The following is a 22,161-nucleotide window of genomic DNA, read 5'->3' on the forward strand; positions in this document are numbered from 1 at the left end:
CACATAGAGGTTATGCCAAAGAAATGTGCGTACCCGTTGCACGCGAGTGAAACTTGAGCTTATAGACCCAGTCCGCCAGGCAACTAACGCGATTAGAGCCCCGGATGAGGGGCCCCACACGACACGCTTCTAATTCCCTCTGTTATCCACTTCCCCGTTTCAAAAAAAATTTCTCTCTCCCTCTCTCTCATTGAATATACCGCAAGGACACGAAGGCTTTTCCGCAAGTAATTTCCTTATCGTTTGTATTACATAATTGCAGCCTATCATTACATACTCGGCCAATGCACCAAGCCAAATGCTCCGAGCCAGTGACAAATAGCATTCAGGAACGAACTTTGTGGATACTGCTGACCGATGCAGTTAACGGCCAGGGTCCGCATTTGCGGAATTTTCTTGCGCTATCATTCTCACTAAGAGAGAATCCGAGTATTCTGATGTACGTATTGTTATCGAAAGCACCAGCCAATGTCAAACCGCACCTGTGAATGTAAAGCAGTCTAATTTCGGCCTTTAAGCAGCTGTCACACTATTCATTGAAATACGTTTTCATTGTATTTGATCCCAGCGAATGAAATCCACATGGAAAGAACGAGAGTAGTCATAAATGAAGTACAACATGATTGGCTAGCAGTTTCTTTCATGATATTGTATGCTGTATGAGTTCTTGGTATGGAGGCAGCTCGAGGACATATCCATTGCGTTGTGTCCGTATTTGTGTGCACTCTTTGACTATGTACTCACCTCAACATCCTACAGCGCTGTTCTTCGAACCGGGATGCTGTTTTCTTTGTGTATTTCACCCGGGCGGGACTCCACAGCCTCTCAGCCACTGCAGATGCCCTAGGCCTAAGGAAAGAAAAGTAGGAAGTGTGTAGTTCCCGTTCCGCTCTTCTGTTCTTTAGTGTACAAAAGGAAAAAAAAAGTGCTGACTCGAAAGACACGGGTGCGATTCTGGCCGCGGCGGTCGCATTTAGACGAAGGCGAAATGCTAGAGTACCGTATGCTGTGCGATGTCCATGCTAGTTGAAGAACACCAGATGGTCGGAATTTCTGGAGCCCTACGGCGTAACTTACAATCATACCGTGCTTTGGCAGCTGAAAACTCAGAATTATTATTATTATTATTATTATTATTATTATTATTATTATATTATTATTATTATTATTATTATTATTATTATTATTATTATTATTATTATTATTATTATTATTACAAGACGAAGAAAAACATTTTGTGCAACACCGAGGAATTTCGTTTCCATAAGTGACCTTGTGAGAGCATGAAACGTGTGGTTACAAACACGCTACTCTCCATATTAAGCTAATTTACTCTTCGAAGGAGTCAAACGTAGCCAAACATTACTGCGTGAAAATATAACGGGCAGTCATAATTGTCGACCTAACCTGACCTTGCTCAGCTGGTTATGTAAAATGGCCAGCGCAATACGAACACAAGAACCGGCAATGTGAAGTTGTTCCTTCTGTTGTCCTGAAAAAAAAAATATGTATGATAATATAATAACAATTGTCTGGGTTTTACGTCAGAAAACCACGATATGGTTATGAGAGACGCCGTAGTGGAGGTCTCCGGAAATTTCGATCATCTGGGGTTATTTAACGTGCACCTAAATCTAAATACACGGTCCTCTAGCTTTTCGCCTGCATGGAAGGGCGGCCGCCACGGCTGGGATTCGATACCGAGACCTTCGGGTGCTGTAAAAAATCAGGCAATATTTTGTTCAGTCAGATATAGTCAAATTTCTCTCGCTTAAAGCAACGCGTTTTTCAGAGTGAATAAGCGAATGTCGTCACCTATGAGACGAAATACGTAGCACACACCATGTAGTTTCGGGTATACTATTTTGTGACCTTACGAAATGACACTGCAATCGCGTAAAACCTGCCAAAACAACCTCAGCTATTGAACAAACTTGAAACGTTGCTTTCAAAGACTTTAACATAATAGCCGCAGATTCCTTTCTTACAGGTATCTATCAAAATTGACGGTATATATTATTCACTAAGTATAGACTTACATATGCAGATCGGAGCATAACGTAGCAGGAAACACGGACTCGAGAGGAAACGACAAACTGACATAACGAACATATTTCAGAAGGCTGGTAAACAGCAAATTATTTGGTGTTAGATTAGTCTGATTTCGTGTGCGAGAAATATCGGAATGGTTACTTACGGAGGTTTTGAACTTTGTGTGAACTGCTATCGCCCTCATTCTTGAAGGAAAAATAACTAAGAGATTTTTTTTCAGTGTTAGCGTTACTTTCATAGGCGTATGCATGGGGGGCGTGAATTGCGCAACGAGTGGGTGTTTTAAAGGCCCAACCATTACAAAATGCTCACGCATATTTAATCATCATCAGCTGCAAAATCATCTACAAAGTGAGCAGTTGCGTAGGTTCGAACACTGCCGTACGGACGCGTAGAGTGTCCTTCGCAGATTCGCAAAAGGAAGAATTATGGGTAGTAGGCACTTAACAACTGTACTTGCAGTAGGCATTCTAAGATAGTTTGAAACGGCCAATGTTACGCGCACAGTCGTTAGCTTCTTTCCACGGCATCGTTGAGGCGTGCACCGAAAACCGAAAGCTAGGCTAGCAATTGAGAAGGCGATGCGCACGGGGCCCGATTACGCTATCGCGTTCCACGCTTGAAGGCGAAGCTCAAGCGTCCTCAAAGTGTTAAAGTGAATAATAATGTTCGCTGGGTTTTTCTGACCATGCCTGCTGTTGTCTAGCACGAAATATTTCTGGTTGCGAACTTCCGGCCTTGCTTTCCGGTCCGGTTTCTACTTCTAGCCTGGTAATTAAAGGGACACTAAGGGCAAATAACAATTTATGTCACTGTGAAAGCTCAGTGTATGACAACTTCTAAAAAACGCCAGGCCTGCGCTGAAACCGCAGCACAGTCCCAGCGAAAGCTGGAAGAGCGGCGTTTCTAGAGCCTGTTAAGCTCTCTTGGGGCTACAATACAAGTGCACTAGAAAGGTACCCACTACGCCATAAATCAATCACATTTTTGTGAAGTTGGGAAACACCTACTAAGCCATTATTCGTCATTCTGCGGAGGAGCGAGCCGCCAGCTACACCTCTGTAAGGCATTATGTGCACTTTGTTGACGCGACGACTGATGACGATGAAGAATTATGGCTCAGCCCTTTGTAATGGTTTGGAATCTTTAAACGGCCCACCAGTTATGTAATTTGCATTGGGTGACACCCGGTCGCTATTCCTACTCCCGTCATGCTGTATAACATACGTTGACCTGGGAGAGAGACGGGGGGGGGGGGGGCGAAGAACTTTACTGAGACCCCGAGGAAATGGATCATGCGCTTATGGGCTTTCCTGGCAACCAATACAAGTGTACTTGCGAGGAACCCACTACGCCATAAACCATTGTTATTTTACTGAGACCCCGAGGAAGTGGATCATGCGCTTATGGGCTCCTTTGGCAACCAATACAAGTGCACTTGCGAGGAACCCACTACGCTATAAATCATTGTAACTTTTGAGAAATAGGGCAGCAGGCACTGCGCCATTTTTCATCCTACGGAGAGCGTTGGTACCTGCTAAACGCATGTAAGGCATTATGCGCACTTTGTTGATGCTGTGCCCGGTGACGATGAAGAATTCTGGTACAGCCCTTTGTAATGGGTTGGAAGCATTCAACAACTCACTCGTTGCGCAATTCGCATTGTGTGACGCCTGGTTACAGAATTCGCGTTGTGCGACGGTGCTTATTTTACACTTCTACCACGCTATATTGCATATTCTAATGTGGTTCCTCCCCGAAATGAAGCCTGTATAGGACCTTTTTGCAAAGCAGTTTCAAGCACCGGCATGGCTCACAGGTTGAATACTGGGCTCCCACGCAGAGGGCCCAGGTTCGAACCTCGTTCCATCCTGGAATTATTTTCTTATTTCGTTTTTTTGTCTTATTTCGAGCGATACTGGTTACGGACACCGGCGGCGGCGGCGGACAACTACGGCGCCAAAAACGGCCGGTGAAATGATCTTTGTGTCGTCGGTTCCTCCCTTTTGTCCTTGTTCCCATAGTGCGCCTATTTGCTTTAAGATATGAAATGATCTCATAACAGCTTTCGCTGTAAAACGGCAATGTTATCAACAGCAGTACCCTACTTACAGAGGAATTAAGCTAAATGTATCACATGGTGAGCGCCACGTGTGGGACATTTTCGTAGTGATCCCGATGGCGTATGAGAGTCTGCCTACAATTAATCACTAGTATTCAAACTAGCAGCAATAAAAAAAGAACCTTCCGTGCGTCAAAAGACGTAACAAAATGCTGTTTGTTCATTTCCGTTTGATTCATGGAAAAAAGAACCTCTGTGGCGAGGAACGGCGCGCGTGGTTCAAAGATTCCGTTTTCGCCGAACTTCGCTTCGCCCGGCGCCCTGCTTCGCTCACGCGGTCGCGTCTCAGTGGTAGTTTCGGATCGCTTTATTGAGTGCACTGCGGGCACCGTAACACCGCTGTTACTTTGAACACCCCAGCGACGTAGGCATCCGGCTGTATATGTCGTATGGAGCCTCTCCGGCGTATATTGAATTAAGAAATAATGTTCAAGGTATGAGGTCAAGTAGAAAAATCGATTTTTTTTTTCAAAATGTCATTTCGTGGTTGTTCTTCATGCCAAATGCGCAATTTATCGCCCATGATTTTGCTACATAATGTTCCTGTCTACGCAATTTCTTTCAAAAGATACAAGCAAAACTGCTAGGCCACCCATCATCTACGAAACCGAAACTGAAAGTGCCAGTTTTGTGTACACAATATTAACTTGATATGTAGCATTATGTTGGTTATTTAACAATCACATCAAGTGCGAACTTGTAATAATGCTCTAATATCATTGTCCACACATCATTCTTAATCATAAAGGTTATAAATTTCTCACCAGGTGTACGCACAACGTCGTACATAGGTGCTATTCTGGACATTGTCTAATTCCGCCATGTCAAATTCCGCTATTCTTCAGCTCTGATTGGCCTGGAGAGCTGCTAAGGCCTCTCCGATTGGCTTAAAATGCCGCCATTGCGAAATTTGACAACATGGCGGAATTTGACACTGTCAAGGATAGCACCCCACATGTATACGCTCAAGGACACGTATGTGAGCCTGTCAATCATAAATTTGCTTTGCATGACGCTGTGTGTTCATTTCAGTAATCGCAACTGAATCACATTTTTGATACCTTGAAAGCATTAGGGCATGGAGCTGGGCCTCTTACACTGCAAAAATTTTGTCTCACAACTTAGTCGGGCACCGCATCGCGAACGTCACCCCGCACATGGCACTGGATGCTGCAAAGCAAGCTAGAAAAAAATCGCTAGTTGCTGCTCGACCCCAAGGCACAACAAGAGTAAGGTTCAGGAAGGAACTAGCTACAGATATCGAAGAAATGTAGCGCTCCAGAGTCCTTGTGTAGCGCTGCCACCTGTTTGAAATCTTCTTGATTTTCTCAGAACTCTATTATTTTGGTACTTTTAAACACGAAAAAGTGTTTTATGCCGGGGTCCACCAAGACTTCAGGGGACGCATTTCCGTCACGGAAATGACGTCGAAAAAATATACGCTATCAGATGGCAAAGAGAAAAAGGTACCGTCAACGGGTATCGAACCCACGACCGCTCGGTCCACAACAACAGATGCCGGGCACGCTATCCACTGCGCCACGGTCACAGACTCTGGAGGCGTTACAAACGCGCCTTTTATAGGGTGCCTTGATGCGCGTTTTGTTGCGCGTTTTATCGAGGCACGCTAGCCTTTTATATCTACCACTCTCCCGGTTGGCTAGGTGGTGTTGACCTCTGGGAGTGGTAAGGTAAAGTAATTTGTCATTGCTGCGGCCTCCGCGACTAGCACCTGCAACGCGTTACGCGACCGTCCCGTTCGGCGCGTTTTCAACAGAAGTTGAATTTTGTCAATGCCTTAACACACCGCGAGATGGCGACCTTTGCCCAAGCGTAGTAAAAGCATCGGCCTCGCTCATAGCATCACGCTAATGCAAACCAAAAATAGCTCTGCGACGCGCGCCTGCCTCACCTGGCTGTAACACCGCGTTCCACGCTCACGCGCTCGCCCCGAGAAAAATCGAGGCCGGGCTACCGAGGCGGCACGACGCGCTTTGCGTTTCCCTCTAGTGCGGCCGTGGTGTTCAATCACATTTTAACATGCCGCGGGATGGTGACCAAGTTCTGCGTCCAATATGCGACGCTCTTCTGGTTATCACACCTCGTTCTCTGATTCCGCTTTCACCGTTAACTACTACAGCTACCACAAGGGTTTGTTTAATCATTTAACATGGACGTTAGTCGTCGGGTTGGAGATGTACCACGAATCATCAAAGTGGGTGCATACACGTTAAACGGTGCCAGACATCACTATACATTGTGCAAACTCTCTATATATTAATGTACAGTAAGCATTCAGTTACTTCGGTAAGGACACGCTTTACTTTCGTGTTATTCCTATTCCTATGACGGAGGGATCAACCATGTTTTTAGGGGCGAAGCTCCTTAAAGCGTCACCCGTTCGTCCCTCGTAGTGCGTAACCAGTCTTAACGCTAGTACCAGATCTTGACCTCCAAGGTGGTGCCGGTGGGAGATTTCTCCTGTGCGTTGTTGACAATAAAAATTCGCAGTGTGCTCGTTAACTAAAAGCCGATTCTTCTGTCTCTAATTCCCATTAGCAGCCATTGGCAGTTCCAGTAGGAAACGTTAGTAGAATTAGAAGTGGTAAGTGTTAGCTAAAGCCGACTTCTTCTGTCTCTCATTCCCATTAGCAGCCATTGTTTACCTCCAAGGTAGATGCTTGGTGAGATTTCTCCTGTGCGTTAATTAACAATAAAAATTTTGTTCAAAACGCCGTTGATTGATGAATAAACCAATGAAAGACGCCAGATGTTTTCTAAAGCAATTGGTTTTCTAAACAATGAAAATTCACAGCGTACATGTAAAATTAAAGTGAGCTGCAAGTCGTCATAAACTCTCATCGAACCTTTAGTATAAACGCGCCCGATCTCACGTCGGTGATGATGTACTGGGCTGAATTCACGGAAGATTCACGGTTTACCGATGAACCTCCGCAGCTTCGCCCACTCATCATCATTCACTCCGTGGACATCCTGCGATTTTTTTCGTACACGAACAATCATAACTTTTTTGCTAATAAAGATTTTTCATTGAATCTTTGCACACTCTCTTATCACATTAGTGGGTGTGCAATGAAGTTCAACGAGGAAAATCGTGCCACAAGATTTAATATGGCTGCCTTTTATACGAAAGAACCCCTAGTGTTAGTGCATAATTTTTGGTTATTTAGTCACTATGTTTTTAATATTGATCTCATCTGATTTGTATTGGTTCATTGCACCAGCCAAGGCTTCTTTTATGTCCCTACAAAAATGTTAGGCTTTTTTATTCAGTGCAGTTAAGATTGTTCACGCAAAGCCCACTTTTAACAACAATTTTAATTATAAAAAATTAACAAAAAATACGACTTGCTTTATAATGCTCACATGTGCCTAAAAAGTTGTGCTTTGTAATTTAGATTAATAATCTATAGTGGTTATCGCTTTTTTAAAAAAAAATTAATCTGTCACTTGGCCTCATACCTTAACTTATTGCGCTGATATGTGTTCAGTCATTACCTACGGTATGCAAGTTAGCGCTATGTGTCCGAAGCGAGTCTGATGTAATACCGTCTTCCACATTATGGGGATAAGTGAGAGGGTATATGCCACCCGTTTTGAGCACGAAGCTGAGAAAGGAAGCCCAAATGTACTTCGCAGAAAAAAAGACGTCTCAGTTGATAAAAAAGTTATCGTGGTGCAGGATTCGAACATGAAAGACTAATACTATTCTAGGGCGCTTTCTTTCCAAAAAACCCACACGCGTTCTGTTTATAGATTAGCGCTATAGATGTGTGGATGACAATTTTTCATTTGATGAAGTTCGCTCCATCTGTGGGAAGGTCGCTCCATCTTGCAACTATATATCATTTCGACACCGCGTACCCAAGTAGGGCGCTAGCGGAAGGTACAGCGACAATTGCAGTAGGTTGTGTCGAAATAAGACCGAACCGGCGATCCCAGTCTCATTCCAAGTATTTATGAAATTTACTCCGATCGCTGGTTTTAGACCCAGAACCATGATTTTTAGGTTTAGTGAACAAGAATTTTGTACGCCTACAAAAATCGGAATTTTCGCCCAAAGACAGCTTTCCGCTAATTCAGCGATCTAAACCAAGCAAAAAAAAAGAAGAAAAAGAAATGGTGCATTTCTTGGTTACAATGTTTCTTCCAATGAAAGAACGAGGAAAAATCAGATTTCAGAGTAATTTATTCCACTTTGCCTGTCGAATTACTTTTTAGCCCAGCTTGCATTGGAGGCTCAATGCTGAAGAGCGCGAAGTTGGTAGACACTAGGCAGCCCTGGCTGTTGTTTTCAGTGTCGCAACTTTTCTCTTTCTTTTTCTCTCTATCTCTGTTTTTGTGTATGACTATTTTGTCTTTTCTTCTTTCTTCTTTCTTTCTTCTTTCTTTCTTTCTTTCTTTCTTCTTCTTTCTTTTCTTCTTCTTTCTTTCTTTCTTTCGTTCGTTCGTTCGTTTCTCTCTCTCTATTTCTTTTCTCTTTCTGCCTTTCGGTTCGCTCTATTTCTCTCTCTCTCTCTTTCTTCCTACGCTGTGCTTTAATTTCTCTTCTCTCCTTTCCCTCCTCCCCACCCTCACTTCCCTTTCCCACTCTCTTGCTATACTATACTATACAAGGCTATGCCATGCTCTGCTAGCGTCCATAGATAACCGAGTGGTTAAGATGCTCACCTTAGGGTCGTGGGTACGCGGTTCGACTCCCGCCTGGCGAAGACATTTTTTTGCAATAGAATTTCTGTATTTCACTATCTTTACTTCTCTGTCTTTCTCTCTCTTACACTCGTTGCGTCGCCAATCACAGTAATCACATGCCGCGCCGGAGATATCGGCGCACGTGTGCTGGGAACGAAGCTGTAGATGAAGAAGACAAAGACGATGAAGAAGAGCACGAAGAGAGCCGGCGCCGGTTCATGATGGTGATCATTTCCTGTTCGCAGCTCACGGACTAACGACCGCCTTCAACAACTGCGCTGTTAAAGATTCGCAAACCTGGTAAACGGCACGAAACACTTGTGTTTCCGAATTCATTGCGGCAGACAAGATAAAGTGAGGATGACAAAGCTCGGTACAAAAAGACTTTTATTATATTTGAGCTCTGTTTTAAACTAAATTTCGTGAATTCTGTCCAAACCACGAAAAGTGTTTGTTGCGGCCAAAATTTCTCCATGTATTTTTTGTGAACAAAGTTTGTGTTCTCAAAACTGACCTCGAAGTCGTTATTCTGGGTCTAAAACTTGTGTCTAGGGTAAACTTCCTTAAAATTGGGAATGTTAACCAGGACCTCGTATTCTTTCTTATCTGGACAGGCCAAGCAGCATTTCATTGCGAAAATATGAGGCTCTTGCAGAATAGCCACGTTGCCTAGTGCACTGCTTCACACGTGAAGACACAAAAAATCGACAAATAAAAATTTATTGATGAGATGCTACTTAATTGCGCGTTTCATCGTGGTAAATATCAGTCATGCTAAATTTCTGTCTAGAACATCGCCCTGAGCAAGTTCTTCGTTGAGCGCGTAGGTTTCCCTTGAGGGAGCTGGCATGCTCAGACTCGACATTTCGACAGGAAAGGCACTGTTACACATTCTTTTCCGCAACATTCCATCTGGAAAAGCCAGCCACGCCTGCCCGTAGCTCCTTCGTTGTAACGAACGGATTGCTTCACGGCGCATGTCCTCTTCAGACGATGTAGTCGCATTCGCAGACTCCGGGCCCGTTCTCTGGTTCAACTCTGAGGCCACGTCTGCACAAATACACAAAGCAGCACTTATATCAATACTATAGAAGCATCTACAACTTGCATCGTAGTCAACATGTTCGTGCGGCCACGACGACGAGAATGTACATCATCTGTTGCTCGACTGTGCGAAGCATGACACGCATAAACAGCGGCTCGAACAGGAACTTCACACGCTGGACTATGGCCGACTAGGAGAAACCGTAAAGCAATGAAAGTGCTCCAGCGTTTTTTTGAAGACATTAATATTTGCGATGGCTACTGAGTTCTTGAACTTATAGGACTGTATATATATATATATATATATATATATATATATATATATATATATATATATATATATATATATATATAATTTATCTTGTTATCCTAACAACTATGTGGAAAGGGGAAGCCGTCACCAAGCAATGGAGACGACAACTCCTTCATTTATTTTCTATTTCAATAAAAAAAAAAGGTTGGTCTTATTAATAAGAACGCTATAGATGTAGCGTGCAAACAGTATTGTACACCCTCTAAAAGCAAGAATAAATTTAAGTTCGAGCTTGAGTACCGAAATAATATTCTTATGGGCACGAATACACTCTTGAGAGCGAAATGGGCGCGGATACTTTAAAGGGAATGAAATGCAACACGAAATCGGTTTTCGTTTAGGACCATAGCGTGCATTTTCGGAAATGCATATTTGTGATTGGCATAAAGGGACTCCTTACAAGAAAAGAAGAGTTGCCACTTGTTTATTATTTATTGAAGGTTCCTTTAATCATGTAGCGTCAGTACGCCTCTCTAGTGTCAATTCCAATTTTTATTGCCATTTCTTTTTCTGGGGGAGGGAAGGGGGTTCGTTCTTTTTTTTTTTTTTTGAAGAAAGGATTCGGGATGCTTCTTATGTTAAAGTTACGCTCTTCTTAACATGTATATGCCTTGTTTACAAACAAGATGAATACAATAGGAAACAGCATTACAGGCGACACAGGAATTCATGCGCGGGATGAAAACAGTTTATAGGAGAGGGTAGCATTAATGCAATAATCAGTTACTTAAGCGTATTTGTTGGTGGATTGGGTGGTTTATGTGGGTTTCTTGAAAGGTGTTTGTCAATAAACGCCCTTCCACACTACAGACTCACAGCAATGTTTTCATTGCCTGCTGGTGTCGCGGAAAACCTAGTTCCACCGAAGCAGGCGCCGCCGCAGCAAGATCGTAGGAGAACATTCAGGATGACATGATCAGCTGTATTTTACTTGTGAGTCTCCACCGGCTTCCCGAGCTTCCTCTGAAGGTAAGGGCTGTCGCTATGCACTCACGTGAGTGCACGTGACTATGACAAGCATAATGCATTGTCAGTCGCGTTTGCTGCACAAGTGCTATCTTGCGCAATACAATGCCACACTAGCCGTCATTATTTTTTTAAGTGTGTTACGAAAAATAGGTCACAGATGATCGCAGATCAACGTCAGATGACGGATGATCAAGCTGAGTGCAGTACTCCTACTCCCACAGCTAACATGAGAGGGCTGTAAAAGATGCGTGCTATTGCGAAGCTACCGTTGATCCTAGGTCCTTGAATGCACATAGAGGTTATGCCAAAGAAATGTGCGTACCCGTTGCGCGCGAGTGAAACTTGAGCTTATAGACCCAGTCCGCCAGGCAGCTAACGCGATTAGAGCCCTGGGTGAGGGGCCCCACACGACACGCTTCTAATCCCTCTTTTATCCACTTCCCCATTTCAAAAAAAATTTCTCTCTCCCTCTCTCTCACTGAATATACCGCAAGGACACGATGGCTTTCCGGCAAGTAATTTCCTTATCGTTTGTATTACATAATTGCAGCCTATCATTACATACTCGGCCAATGCACCAAGCCAAATGCTCCTAGCCAGTGATAAATAGCATTCAGGAACGAACTTTGTGGATACTGCTGACCGATGCAGTTAACGGCCAGGGTCCGCATTTGCGGAATATTCTTGCGCTATCATTCTCACTAAGAGAGAATCCGAGTATTCTGATGTACGTATTGTTATCGAAAGCAACCAGCCAATGTCAAACCGCACCTGTGAATGTAAAGCACTCTAATTTCGGCCTTTAAGCAGCTGTCACACTATTCATTGAAATGCGTTTTCATTGTATTTGATCCCAGCGAATGAAATCCACATGGAAAGAACGAGAGTAGTCATAAATGAAGTACAACATGAATGGCTAGCAGTTTCTTTCATGATATTGTATGCTGTATGAGTTCTTGGTATGGAGGCAGCTCAAGGACATATCCATTGCGTTGTGTCCGTATTTGTGTGCACTCTTTGATTATGTACTCACCTCAGCATCCTGCAGCGCTGTTCTTCGAACCGGGATGGTGTTTTCTTTGTGTATTTCACCCGGGCGGGACTCCACAACCTCTCAGCCACTGCAGATGCCCTAGGCCTAAGGAAAGAAAGTAGGAAGTGTGTAGTTCCCGTTCCGCTCTTCTGTTCTTTAGTGTATAAAATGAAAAAAAAAAAGTGCTGACTCGAAAGACGCGGGTGCGATTCTGGCCGCGGCGGTCGCATTTAGACGAAGGCGAAATGCTAGAGTACCGTGTGCTGTGCGATGTCCATGCTAGTTAAAGAACACCAGATGGTCGGAATTTCTGGAGCCCTACGGCGTAACTTACAATCATACCGTGATTTGGCAGCTGAAAACTCAGAATTATTATTATTATTATTATTATTATTATTATTATTATTATTATTATTATTATTATTATTATTATTATTATTATTATTATTATTATTATTATTATTATTACAAGACGAAGAAAAACATTTTGTGCAACACCGAGGAATTTGGTTTCCAATAGTGACCTTGTGAGAGCATGAAACGTGTGGTTACAAACACGTTACTCTGCATATTAAGCTAATTTAGTCTTCGAAGGAGTCAAACGTAGCGAAACATTACTGCGTGAAAATATAACGGACAGTCATAATTGCCGACCTAACCTGACCTTGCTCAGCTGGTTATGTAAAATGGCCAGCGCAATACGAACACAAGAACCGGCAATGTGAAGTTGTTCCTTCTGTTGTCATGAAAAAAAAATATGATAATATAATAACAATTGTCTGGGTTTTACGTCAGAAAACCACGATATGGTTATGACAGACGCCGTAGTGGAGGTCTCCGGATATTTCGACCATCTGGGGTTATTTAACGTGCACCTAAATCTAAATACACGGTCCTCTAGCTTTTCGCCTCCACGGAAGGGCGGCCGCCACGGCTGGCATTCGATACCGATACCTTCGGGTGCTGTAAAAAATCGGGCAATATTTTGTTCAGTCAGATATAGTCAAATTTCTCTCGCTTAAAGCAACGCGTTTTTCAGAGTGAATTAGCGAATGTCGTCACCTATGAGACGAAATACGTAGAACACACCATGTAGTTTCGGGTATACTATTTTGTGACCTTACGAAATGACACTGCAATCGCGTAAAACCTGCCAAAACAACCTCAGCTATTGAACAAACTTGAAACGTTGTTTTCAAAGACTTTAACATAATAGCCGCAGATTCCTTTTTTACAGGTATCTATGAAAATTGACGGTATATATTATTCACTAAGTATAGACTTACATATGCAGATCGGAGCATAACGTAGCACGAAACACGGACATGAGAGGAAACGACAAACTGACATAACGAACATATTTCAGAAGGCTGGTAAACAGCAAATGATTTGGTGTTAGTCTGATTTCATGTGCGAGAAATATCGGAATGATTACTTACGGAGGTTTTGAACTTTGTGTGAACTGCTATCGCCCTCATTCTTGAGGGAAAAATAACTAAGAGATTTTTTTTCAGTGTTAGCGTTACTTTCATAGGCGTGTGCATGGGGGGCGTGAATTGCGCAACGAGTGGGTGTTTTAAAGGCCCAACCATTACAAAATGCTCAAACATATTGACACGAGGCGTGACTATTTAATCATCCTCAGCTGGAGAACATGAACTGCACGCCCTCATCCGCACCATCGTGAGAGAGGAACTTCACGGCATTGTTCCTGGCAGCCCAGCTACTTCATCCGTCCGCTCTCCTCCTTCTAATCTGCGGGACATCATCAAGGATGAACTGGCGTTAATGACGAGCGTCGCACGTGCCCCGTCTCCTGCGGCTTTCCATGCGCCTTCATATGCCGAAGTTCTATCACGGCCTCCGGTACCAACTCCACCTGCGTCTGCGGATGTCGCATACGACCACTTGGCCGCGATGGCAGCCAAGGCACCAGCACAACAGCACTCCGCTCCTTGGCGCCCTGCACGCCCCATCTGTTTCTACTGTGGCATACGAGGCCACATATCCCGCTTTTGCCGCCGGCGCCAGCAAGATGAACGACGAGGATATTCTTCCTACGAGAGAGATTTTACTCCGAGGTCCGATCCCTACGTTTCGGGACCCTACGTTCCCTCGTCACAACGCTCACCTTCTCCCCCTTTGTCCCACGGCGACCCTCTTCCTTCCCGCTCACCCCGCCGTCGTTCACCGTCGCCCTTCCGCCGTACTTCTTCGCCCTTACGTTCTGCCCCGACACCTCTTGACAGCCACTCGGAAAACTAGAAGCTGCAGTTTTTGGAGGGGAAACTGCTCGTCGTCTAAACGCAATAATTCCTCCTGCGCGCCCTGCAAATTTACTGACTGTATGTGTGGAAGGTATTTTGGTGGACGCCCTTGTAGACACTGGAGCCGCTATCTCGGTCATTCATCGCAAATTATGCCGTCGTCTACGAAAAGTGCAAACTCCGTATGTTGGTCCGGTGTTATGTGGCGCCAATGACAATCCCATTTACCCTATTGGACAGTGCACTGTTCGTGTTCTGATCGACGGAATTCGCCATCATATTCAGCTTGCTGTACTTTCTTCGTGTGCTCACCAGATTATATTAGGCTGGGACTTCCTGTCAGCTGCTTCCGCTGTCATTTCGTGTGGTCCGCCCGTTATTCACATTACGGACACCGAGCATTCTAGTGTTTACGATTTCTCGTCGCCTCACCTTGTCGCAGCTGCGGATTTTGTACTGCCTCCAGCCCAAGAACGTATTGTCACAATCAAATCAAGAGATACTATAGACGGTGACGCAGTGGTTGTCCCTGATCAGCGGTGTATTTTTCGAGGAATCGCATTCGCCTGTTGTCTAGTGCGGTTTTCACGTGGTCATGCCAGTCTCACCGCCTACAACACGACATCAGAGACGCAACTCCTGTCTGAGGGGTCCACTGTTGCCAGCCTTATCGACACAGCACCGGTCTGTGTCGTCACTGTATCGCCTTCCTCGTCAAACGCAAAGTGTACGCCCGCTGGAGGTTCATCTAATGCTCTCAAGGCCACTTTGAGTACCGACCTGACTCCAACCCAAACCCATGACTTATTGGCCATTTTAACGAAACACGAAGCTTGTTTTGACGTTTGTTCGGATGGCTTGGGTCAAACTACGGCGGCCTCTCATCGTATCGACACAGATGGATCTCGTATCATTCGCCGTCGCCCTTACCGTGTCTCGTCTTCAGAACGCAAGGTTATCGAGGAACAAGTCAATGACATGCTCGCACGCAACGTTATCAGGCCTTCAGCAAGCCCTTGGTCTTCTCCTGTTGTCCTCGTTAAGAAAATGGACGGGTCCGTACGATTTTGCGTTGATTACAGGGCACTGAACAAAATTACCCGCAAGGACGTATATCCTATGCCTCGGATTGACGATGCCCTTGACACCTTACAGGGCGCTGAATACTTTTCAAGCCTCGACTTGCGATCTGGCTATTGGCAGATCCCGATGCACGAGTCTGATAAAGAGAAGACCGCATTTGCTACACCTGATGGCCTCTTCGAATTTAATGTGATGCCTTTTGGGCTCTGCAATGCCCCAGCCACATTTGAGCGAATGATCGACACGGTACTGCGGGGCTTAAAATGGAAGACCTGTCTTTGCTACCTGGACGACATCGTCATCTTTTCGTCCAGCTTCTCACAACACCTAGAACGTCTAGACGAGGTACTAACGTGTCTAGCAAAAGCCGGTCTCCAGCTAAATACCAAGAAGTGTCGGTTTGCGAGCCGCAGCATCAAAGTGTTGGGTCACGTCGTCAGCAAGCTTGGTATTGAACCTGATCCTGACAAGGTGGCCGCTGTCTTGCACTTTCCTAAACCCACTACGCTAAAGGACCTTCGCAGCTTCCTCGGCTTAGCGTCCTACTTCCGCCGGTTTGTCCGTGATTTCGCCACTATCGCAGCACCTCTTCACAAACTTCTGACCACAAGTGCATCCTTCGTTTGGACGGATGACTGTGAAGCTGCTTTCCAGACCCTCAAGCGATGCCTCACGTCAGGGCCAGTTCTTCGCCATTTCGATCCGACAGCCCCTACTATCTTACACACTGACGCAAGTGGGCATGGAATCGGCGCTGTCCTGCTGCAGCTTGACCAGACTTCGCAAGAGCAAGTAGTGGCTTACGCGAGTCGCACTCTTTCTCCAGCTGAACGGAATTACACCATCACTGAACAAGAATGTCTGGCCATCGTGTGGTCTGTGCAAAAGTTTCGTCCTTATTTGTACGGCCGCCGTTTTACGATCGTGACAGACCATCATGCGCTCTGTTGGTTGTCCTCTCTGAAGAACTTGTCAGGACGCCTCGGCCGTTGGGTGCTCCGACTCCAGGAGTATGACTGCATTGTCACATACAGGTCGGGTAAGAAACACCAAGATGCCGACGCTTTGTCGCGTTGTCCGCTGTCGCAAAATCACCATGACGCACCTACCTCCTGTGTGGCACCTCTCAGCGAAGTGACCACGCCGATGACCAGCCTTAGTCCGATCAAGTCCACTGCGCCGGCTGACTTGCTTCAGTCATCAGACCTCGCCGCGCTCCAACGTGCAGACACATACTGCCGTGCAATCATCGATCGGCTCACTGGCTCGTCCCGTGCTCCCAACAGCCGCTTACGACGACAGCTCGCGCGTTTCAAACTTCACGATGGAGCGCTCCTCCGGTACATTTACCATCCTCTCGGTAACCGATGGGTCCCAGTCATCCCTCGCTCACTTCGACTCCAAGTTTTAGAAGCCTTTCACGACGACCCGACGGCTGGCCACTTAGGTTTTCACAAAACCTACGATCGCATCAAGGCTCGCTGCTTCTGGCCTGGCCTTTCCACTAGTGTTTCCAAGTACGTCGAGTCCTGTTCGTCATGCCAGCACCGAAAACGTTCGACATCTCTTCCCGCCGGCCCTTTACAACCTCTACCGTGCCCGTCCGCTCCCTTCGAGTTCGTGGGCATAGACTTATACGGACCTCTTCCGCTTACACCCGCCGGTCATCGCTGGATCGTTACTGCCGTAGATCACTTAACTCGTTACGCTGAGACGGCAGCTCTTCCTTCTGGTGCTGCCTCCGAAGTCGCCGACTTTGTCCTGCGTGCCATTATCTTACGCCACGGCGCCCCTCGAGTTCTCCTTAGTGACCGTGGCAAGACGTTTCTTTCTCATGTCCTCGCTGAAGTCCTACAGGCCTCTGACACCATCCATAAGACCACCTCGGCATATCACCCGCAGACAAATGGTCTCATCGAGCGTTTTCACCGAACTTTGTCCGACATGATCTCTATGTATGTCCAGCCCGATCACAAGAACTGGGACACGATACTGCCTTTCGTCACGTTTGCCTACAATACGGCCATACAACGCACTACAAGCTACAGCCAGTTTTTCCTCGTGTGTGGCCGTGCACCGTCTTTTGTTCTGAGGATATTTAATCATCCTCAGCTGCAAAATCATCAACAAAGTGAGCAGTTGCGTAGGTTCGAATACTGCCTTACGGACGCGTAGTGTGCCCTTCGGAGATTCGCAAAAGGAAGAATTATGGGTAGTGGGCACTTAACAACTGTACTTGCAGTAGGCATTCTAAGATAGTTTGAAACGGCCAATGTTACGCGCACAGTGGTTAGCTTCTTTCCACGGCATCGTTGAGGCGTGCACCGAAAACCGAAAGCTAGGCTAGCAATTGAGAAGGCGATGCGCACGGGGCCCGATTACGCTATCGCATACTACTCTTGAAGGCGAAGCTCAAGCGTCCTCTAAGTGTTAAAGTGAATATTAATGTTCGCTGGGTTTTTCTGACCATGCCTGCTGTTGTCTAGCACGAAATATTTCTGGTTGCGAACTTCCGGCCTTGCTTTCCGGTCCGGTTTCTACTTCTAGCCTGGTAATTAAAGGGACACTAAAGGCAAATAACAATTTATGTCAGTGTGAAAGCTCAGTGTATGACAACTTCTAAAAAACGCCAGAAGCGTGAAAAGCTGGGCCGGTTGGTTCATGTTCATGTTTAGGTGCGAGGAAGCCAGCGAAACTCAAAAACAAGGACGAAGAAGAAGGCACATTCAAGCACACACCATCGCCGGTGTGTGTGCTTGAATGTGCCTTCTTCTTCGTCCTTGTTTTTGAGTTTCGCTGGCTTCCTCGCACAAAAAACGCCAGGCCTGCGCTGAACCCGCAGCACAGTCACAGCGAAAGCTGGAAGAGCGGCGTTTCTAGGGCTTGTTAAGCTCTCTTGGGGCTACAATACAAGTGCACTAGAAAGGTACCCACTACGCCATAAATCACAATTTTTGTGAAGTTGGGAAGCACCTACTAAGCCATTATTCGTCATTCTGCGGAGAAGCGAGCCACCGGCTACACGTCTGTAAGGCATTATGTGCACTTTGTTGACGCGACGACTGATGACGATGAAGAATTATGGCTCAGCCCTTTGTAATGGGTTGGAATCTTTAAACGGCCCACCAGTTATGTAATTTGCATTGGGTGACGCCCGGTCGCTATTTCCCTTTCCCGTCATGCTGTATAACATACGTTGACGTGGGAGAGAGACGGGAAGGGGGGCGAAGAACTTTACTGAGACCCCGAGGAAATGGATCATGCGCTTATGGGCTTTCTTGGCAACCAATAAAAGTGTACTTGCGAGGAACCCACTACGCTATAAATCATTGTAACTTTTGAGAAGTAGGGCAGCAGGCACTGTGCCATTTTTCGTCATCCTACGGAGAGCGTTGGTACCTGCTAAACGCATGTAAGGCATTATGCGCACTTTGTTGATGCTGTGCCCGATGACGATGAAGAGTACAGCCCTTTGTAATTGGTTGGAAGCATTCAACAACTCACTCGTTGCGCAATTCGCATTGTGTGACGCCTGGTTACAGAATTCGCGTTGTGCGACGCTTGGTGCTTATTTTACTCTTCTACCACGCTATATTGCATATGCTAATGTGGTTCCTTCCCGACATGAAGCCTGTATAGGACATTTTGCAAAGCAGTTTCAAGCACCGGCATGGCTCAGAGGTTGAATACTGGGCTCCCACGCAGAGGGCCCAGGTTCGAACCTCGTTCCATCCTAGAATTCGTTTTTTTTTCTTATTTCGAGCGATACTGCTTACGGACACCGGCGGCGGCGGCAACTACGGCGCCAAAAACGGCCGGTGAAATGATCTCATAACAGCGTTCGCCGTAAAACGGCAATATTATCAACAGCAGTATCCTACTTACCGAGGAATTAAGCTAAATGTATCCCATGGTGAGCGCCACGAGTGGGACATTTGTAGTGATCCCGATGGCGTATGAGAGTCTGCCTACAATTAATCACTAGGAATCAAACTAGCAGCAATAAAAAAAGAACCTTCCGTGCGTGAAAAGACGTAACAAAATGCTGTTTGTTCATTTCCGTTTGATTCATGGAAAAAAGAACCTCTGTGGCGGGGAACGGCGCGCGTGGTTCAAAGGTTCCGTTTTCGCCGAACTGCGCTTCGCCCGGCGCCCTGCTTCGCTCACGCGGTCGCGTCTCAGTGGTAGTTTCGGGATCGCGTACTGCCGCGTGTGTTTTGCGCGCTCGTGAAAGTCGCTCTGACAGAAAGTTCGACAAAATGCCGCATGCAACGACGCCGGCACTACGAGCCCTCAGCAGCATACCGTGTTCATCGGGGCTCAAGTCGCTGAAGTGGAGCCCAGCGTCGCGAGCCAATGTCTGGTTGTCAAGTTCTCCGTCCACATCCATTGCGGCGATTGCGGCAAGCTTCGATGGCTTCGATGGCCGTTGTTGCTGCTGTGGGTCCCGCTACTTTCGCTCTGCTGCTACTAGTGTCGGCGGCCGCGCAGTAAAGGCGGGCAACGTTGGGCACAGCAGCAGTGACGTATGAAAGTCGGATTTCAGGCGGGTGATTTGAAGTGCGCTAACGCGATGCGGACCACAAAAACGTGATTTTATTTCAAAATAAGCACTTCCTTGGCATAAAAGTAGCACTACGAGGATTCTGGACCGCTGTTTCAACAATCAACGTCGACCTAATATTTTCCTTTAGTGTCCCTTCAAGCTGAACTTTCTTATTTCCCCGCTCCTAATTCATGTCCCGTTTCTTTTTCACTATAGGTTCCAGCATAGCTAAGGAAGTGCTCAAGGCACTAACGGTAATTATTAATCCGCCACATCGTGGGCATCCTATAATCATAAATAAATTTGTCGAAAGGGGCCCAAGAAGACACGTCGCGGCGTGCGCACGTTAGCGTAGTGCGAAATACGAGCATGCGAAGCAGCTTCAGTGTAAGTATAGCTTCCAACAGTGCGTTTTAGATCTGCTGCATCCGTTTCTTTAAGGGGATGGGCAGAAACCGATGACAATGCGCGGGGATTTTTGCGATAGAGCGTATCAGAGGGTTCTGGCTTCATTTTCATCATTTACAGCTATTTAACGTGCACTCACAGCATGCTACACTAGAGCCACTGCAATCCGTCTCTTTTGGAATGCAGTCGCCGTACTGACAATCGAAACGACAAGTCCTACCTGTTATAACAGCACAGGCTGATAGCTTCTGAAGAAACCTAGTTAATTTAAAATTGTTTACAGTGTGCGCGTCACGAAGGTTTCATGACAGCATAGCAATAACCAATAGATGGTGTAAGGGTGCGGTTACCTGACAGGAAAGCTATATAAGACCTTCAGCAGCTCTGCTAATGGAATTCCATTTGGAAAACATGTTTTTCTTTCAACTGATACAAAAAGACGTGCTTGTATAAACAAACATCCCACATATTTTTCTGTGTAACTCAATCCAGGCATGCTAATTTTGTGGGTCAGGCTACTTTTCTGATCAATTGAAGCAGCAAAAAAAAAAGAGGAAACATGTGTCAATCTAACTATCAGCCATGAACACCTCGCCCTATATACGTGCTATAATTTACAGCAAGTTGGTGACTGTCTTTCTTGAATTCTTTTTACGTGAGCACTGGTAGATGCAATTTAGCCGAAAAAAAAAGAACATGATTGCAGTGTTAGCTTTGAGCTCGACTATGCTGTTTCAAATCATGAATGCCCAATGAAAGCAACTATATGGGTGTCATGCAGATTGGCTGCAAAGGTTACGGAACATCGAAACTTCTGGTATGTGGCATGAATGACTAGCCCTGCATCGCTTTCTATGAGTAGAAGTTCAACTGCGCCAAACGACCCCACGTATCTTGCAGGAATTTACCGTATCTACAACAGTGCCCCGTTACGTCACTGCCATAACTTACCACGTGCGGCTAATCAGATTCGTTGCATCCACGTACTCTCCCCAAATGCAGGCCTCTCCACCTTGGACGAGAGACTTCTGCTCGGGCGTCCCTGCGAGCAGAAGAAAAGGTTTATTTCGTGGTTTCACATTTACTTTATTTGCGTGCCTCCAGTGCAGTTCGCGGTCAGCCTGTTGGAAATCATGCTCACGCGGCGCCTGGATGAAGGCAAGAAAGAGGTGATGCGCGCGACTAGAAGAACGTTGACGGTGGCTTGTGCCCGATCTGTTATCACCATGTTGGGACGGCTTAGCGCTCTGCGTCAATAAACCCGACAGAAGTGTCTCTTCCCACATCGTATTTTTGGTGCCGAAACCCGGGCTTCGAGCTTCGAGCAGCTTGACACGTTACTAAAGGAGGTCGAGGCAGTGATAAATTCTAGGCCACTGATATATATTTCTGATGATCCTGCCGAAGCAGAACTACTGACTCCTTCGCACGTTTTGTCAGGTAGACGTCTCACGGCCCTTCCACAAGCACAAATTAGCGAGAACTTGGGAGGCCGCACAGAGACGCTGCGCGCATGGAGACGTAGACAACAAAAACTAAATGAATTTTGGCAACGCTGGTACAAGGGATACCGGCTGGCGCTAAGAAGCGCGCACAGCAGGTCACAGAAGC

At 46.0% G+C, this 22,161-nt stretch overlaps 1 protein-coding gene across 2 annotated transcripts in view; it reads right to left on the reverse strand.

The window, feature by feature from the left end:
- Positions 1-733: 733 nt before the first annotated feature.
- LOC119386685 (beta-hexosaminidase subunit alpha) overlaps positions 734-22,161 on the reverse strand; it is a 60,134-nt gene continuing 38,706 nt past the window's right edge. The window contains exons 12-14 of one of the 2 annotated variants that reach the window (XM_037653975.2): positions 21,502-21,592; positions 12,247-12,351; positions 9,592-9,937 (exon numbers count right to left, since the gene is read on the reverse strand). In XM_037653975.2, the coding sequence (XP_037509903.1) occupies positions 9,874-9,937; positions 12,247-12,351; positions 21,502-21,592 (260 nt within the window). In that variant the 3' untranslated portion in view covers positions 9,592-9,873. Of the gene's footprint in view, positions 850-9,591; positions 9,938-12,246; positions 12,352-21,501; positions 21,593-22,161 lie in introns of those variants that run through there. The other variant, XM_049413218.1, reaches the window with a different exon arrangement.

Source organism: Rhipicephalus sanguineus, chromosome 3 (genome assembly GCF_013339695.2).
Source record: "Rhipicephalus sanguineus isolate Rsan-2018 chromosome 3, BIME_Rsan_1.4, whole genome shotgun sequence".
Classification (NCBI taxonomy): domain Eukaryota; kingdom Metazoa; phylum Arthropoda; class Arachnida; order Ixodida; family Ixodidae; genus Rhipicephalus; species Rhipicephalus sanguineus.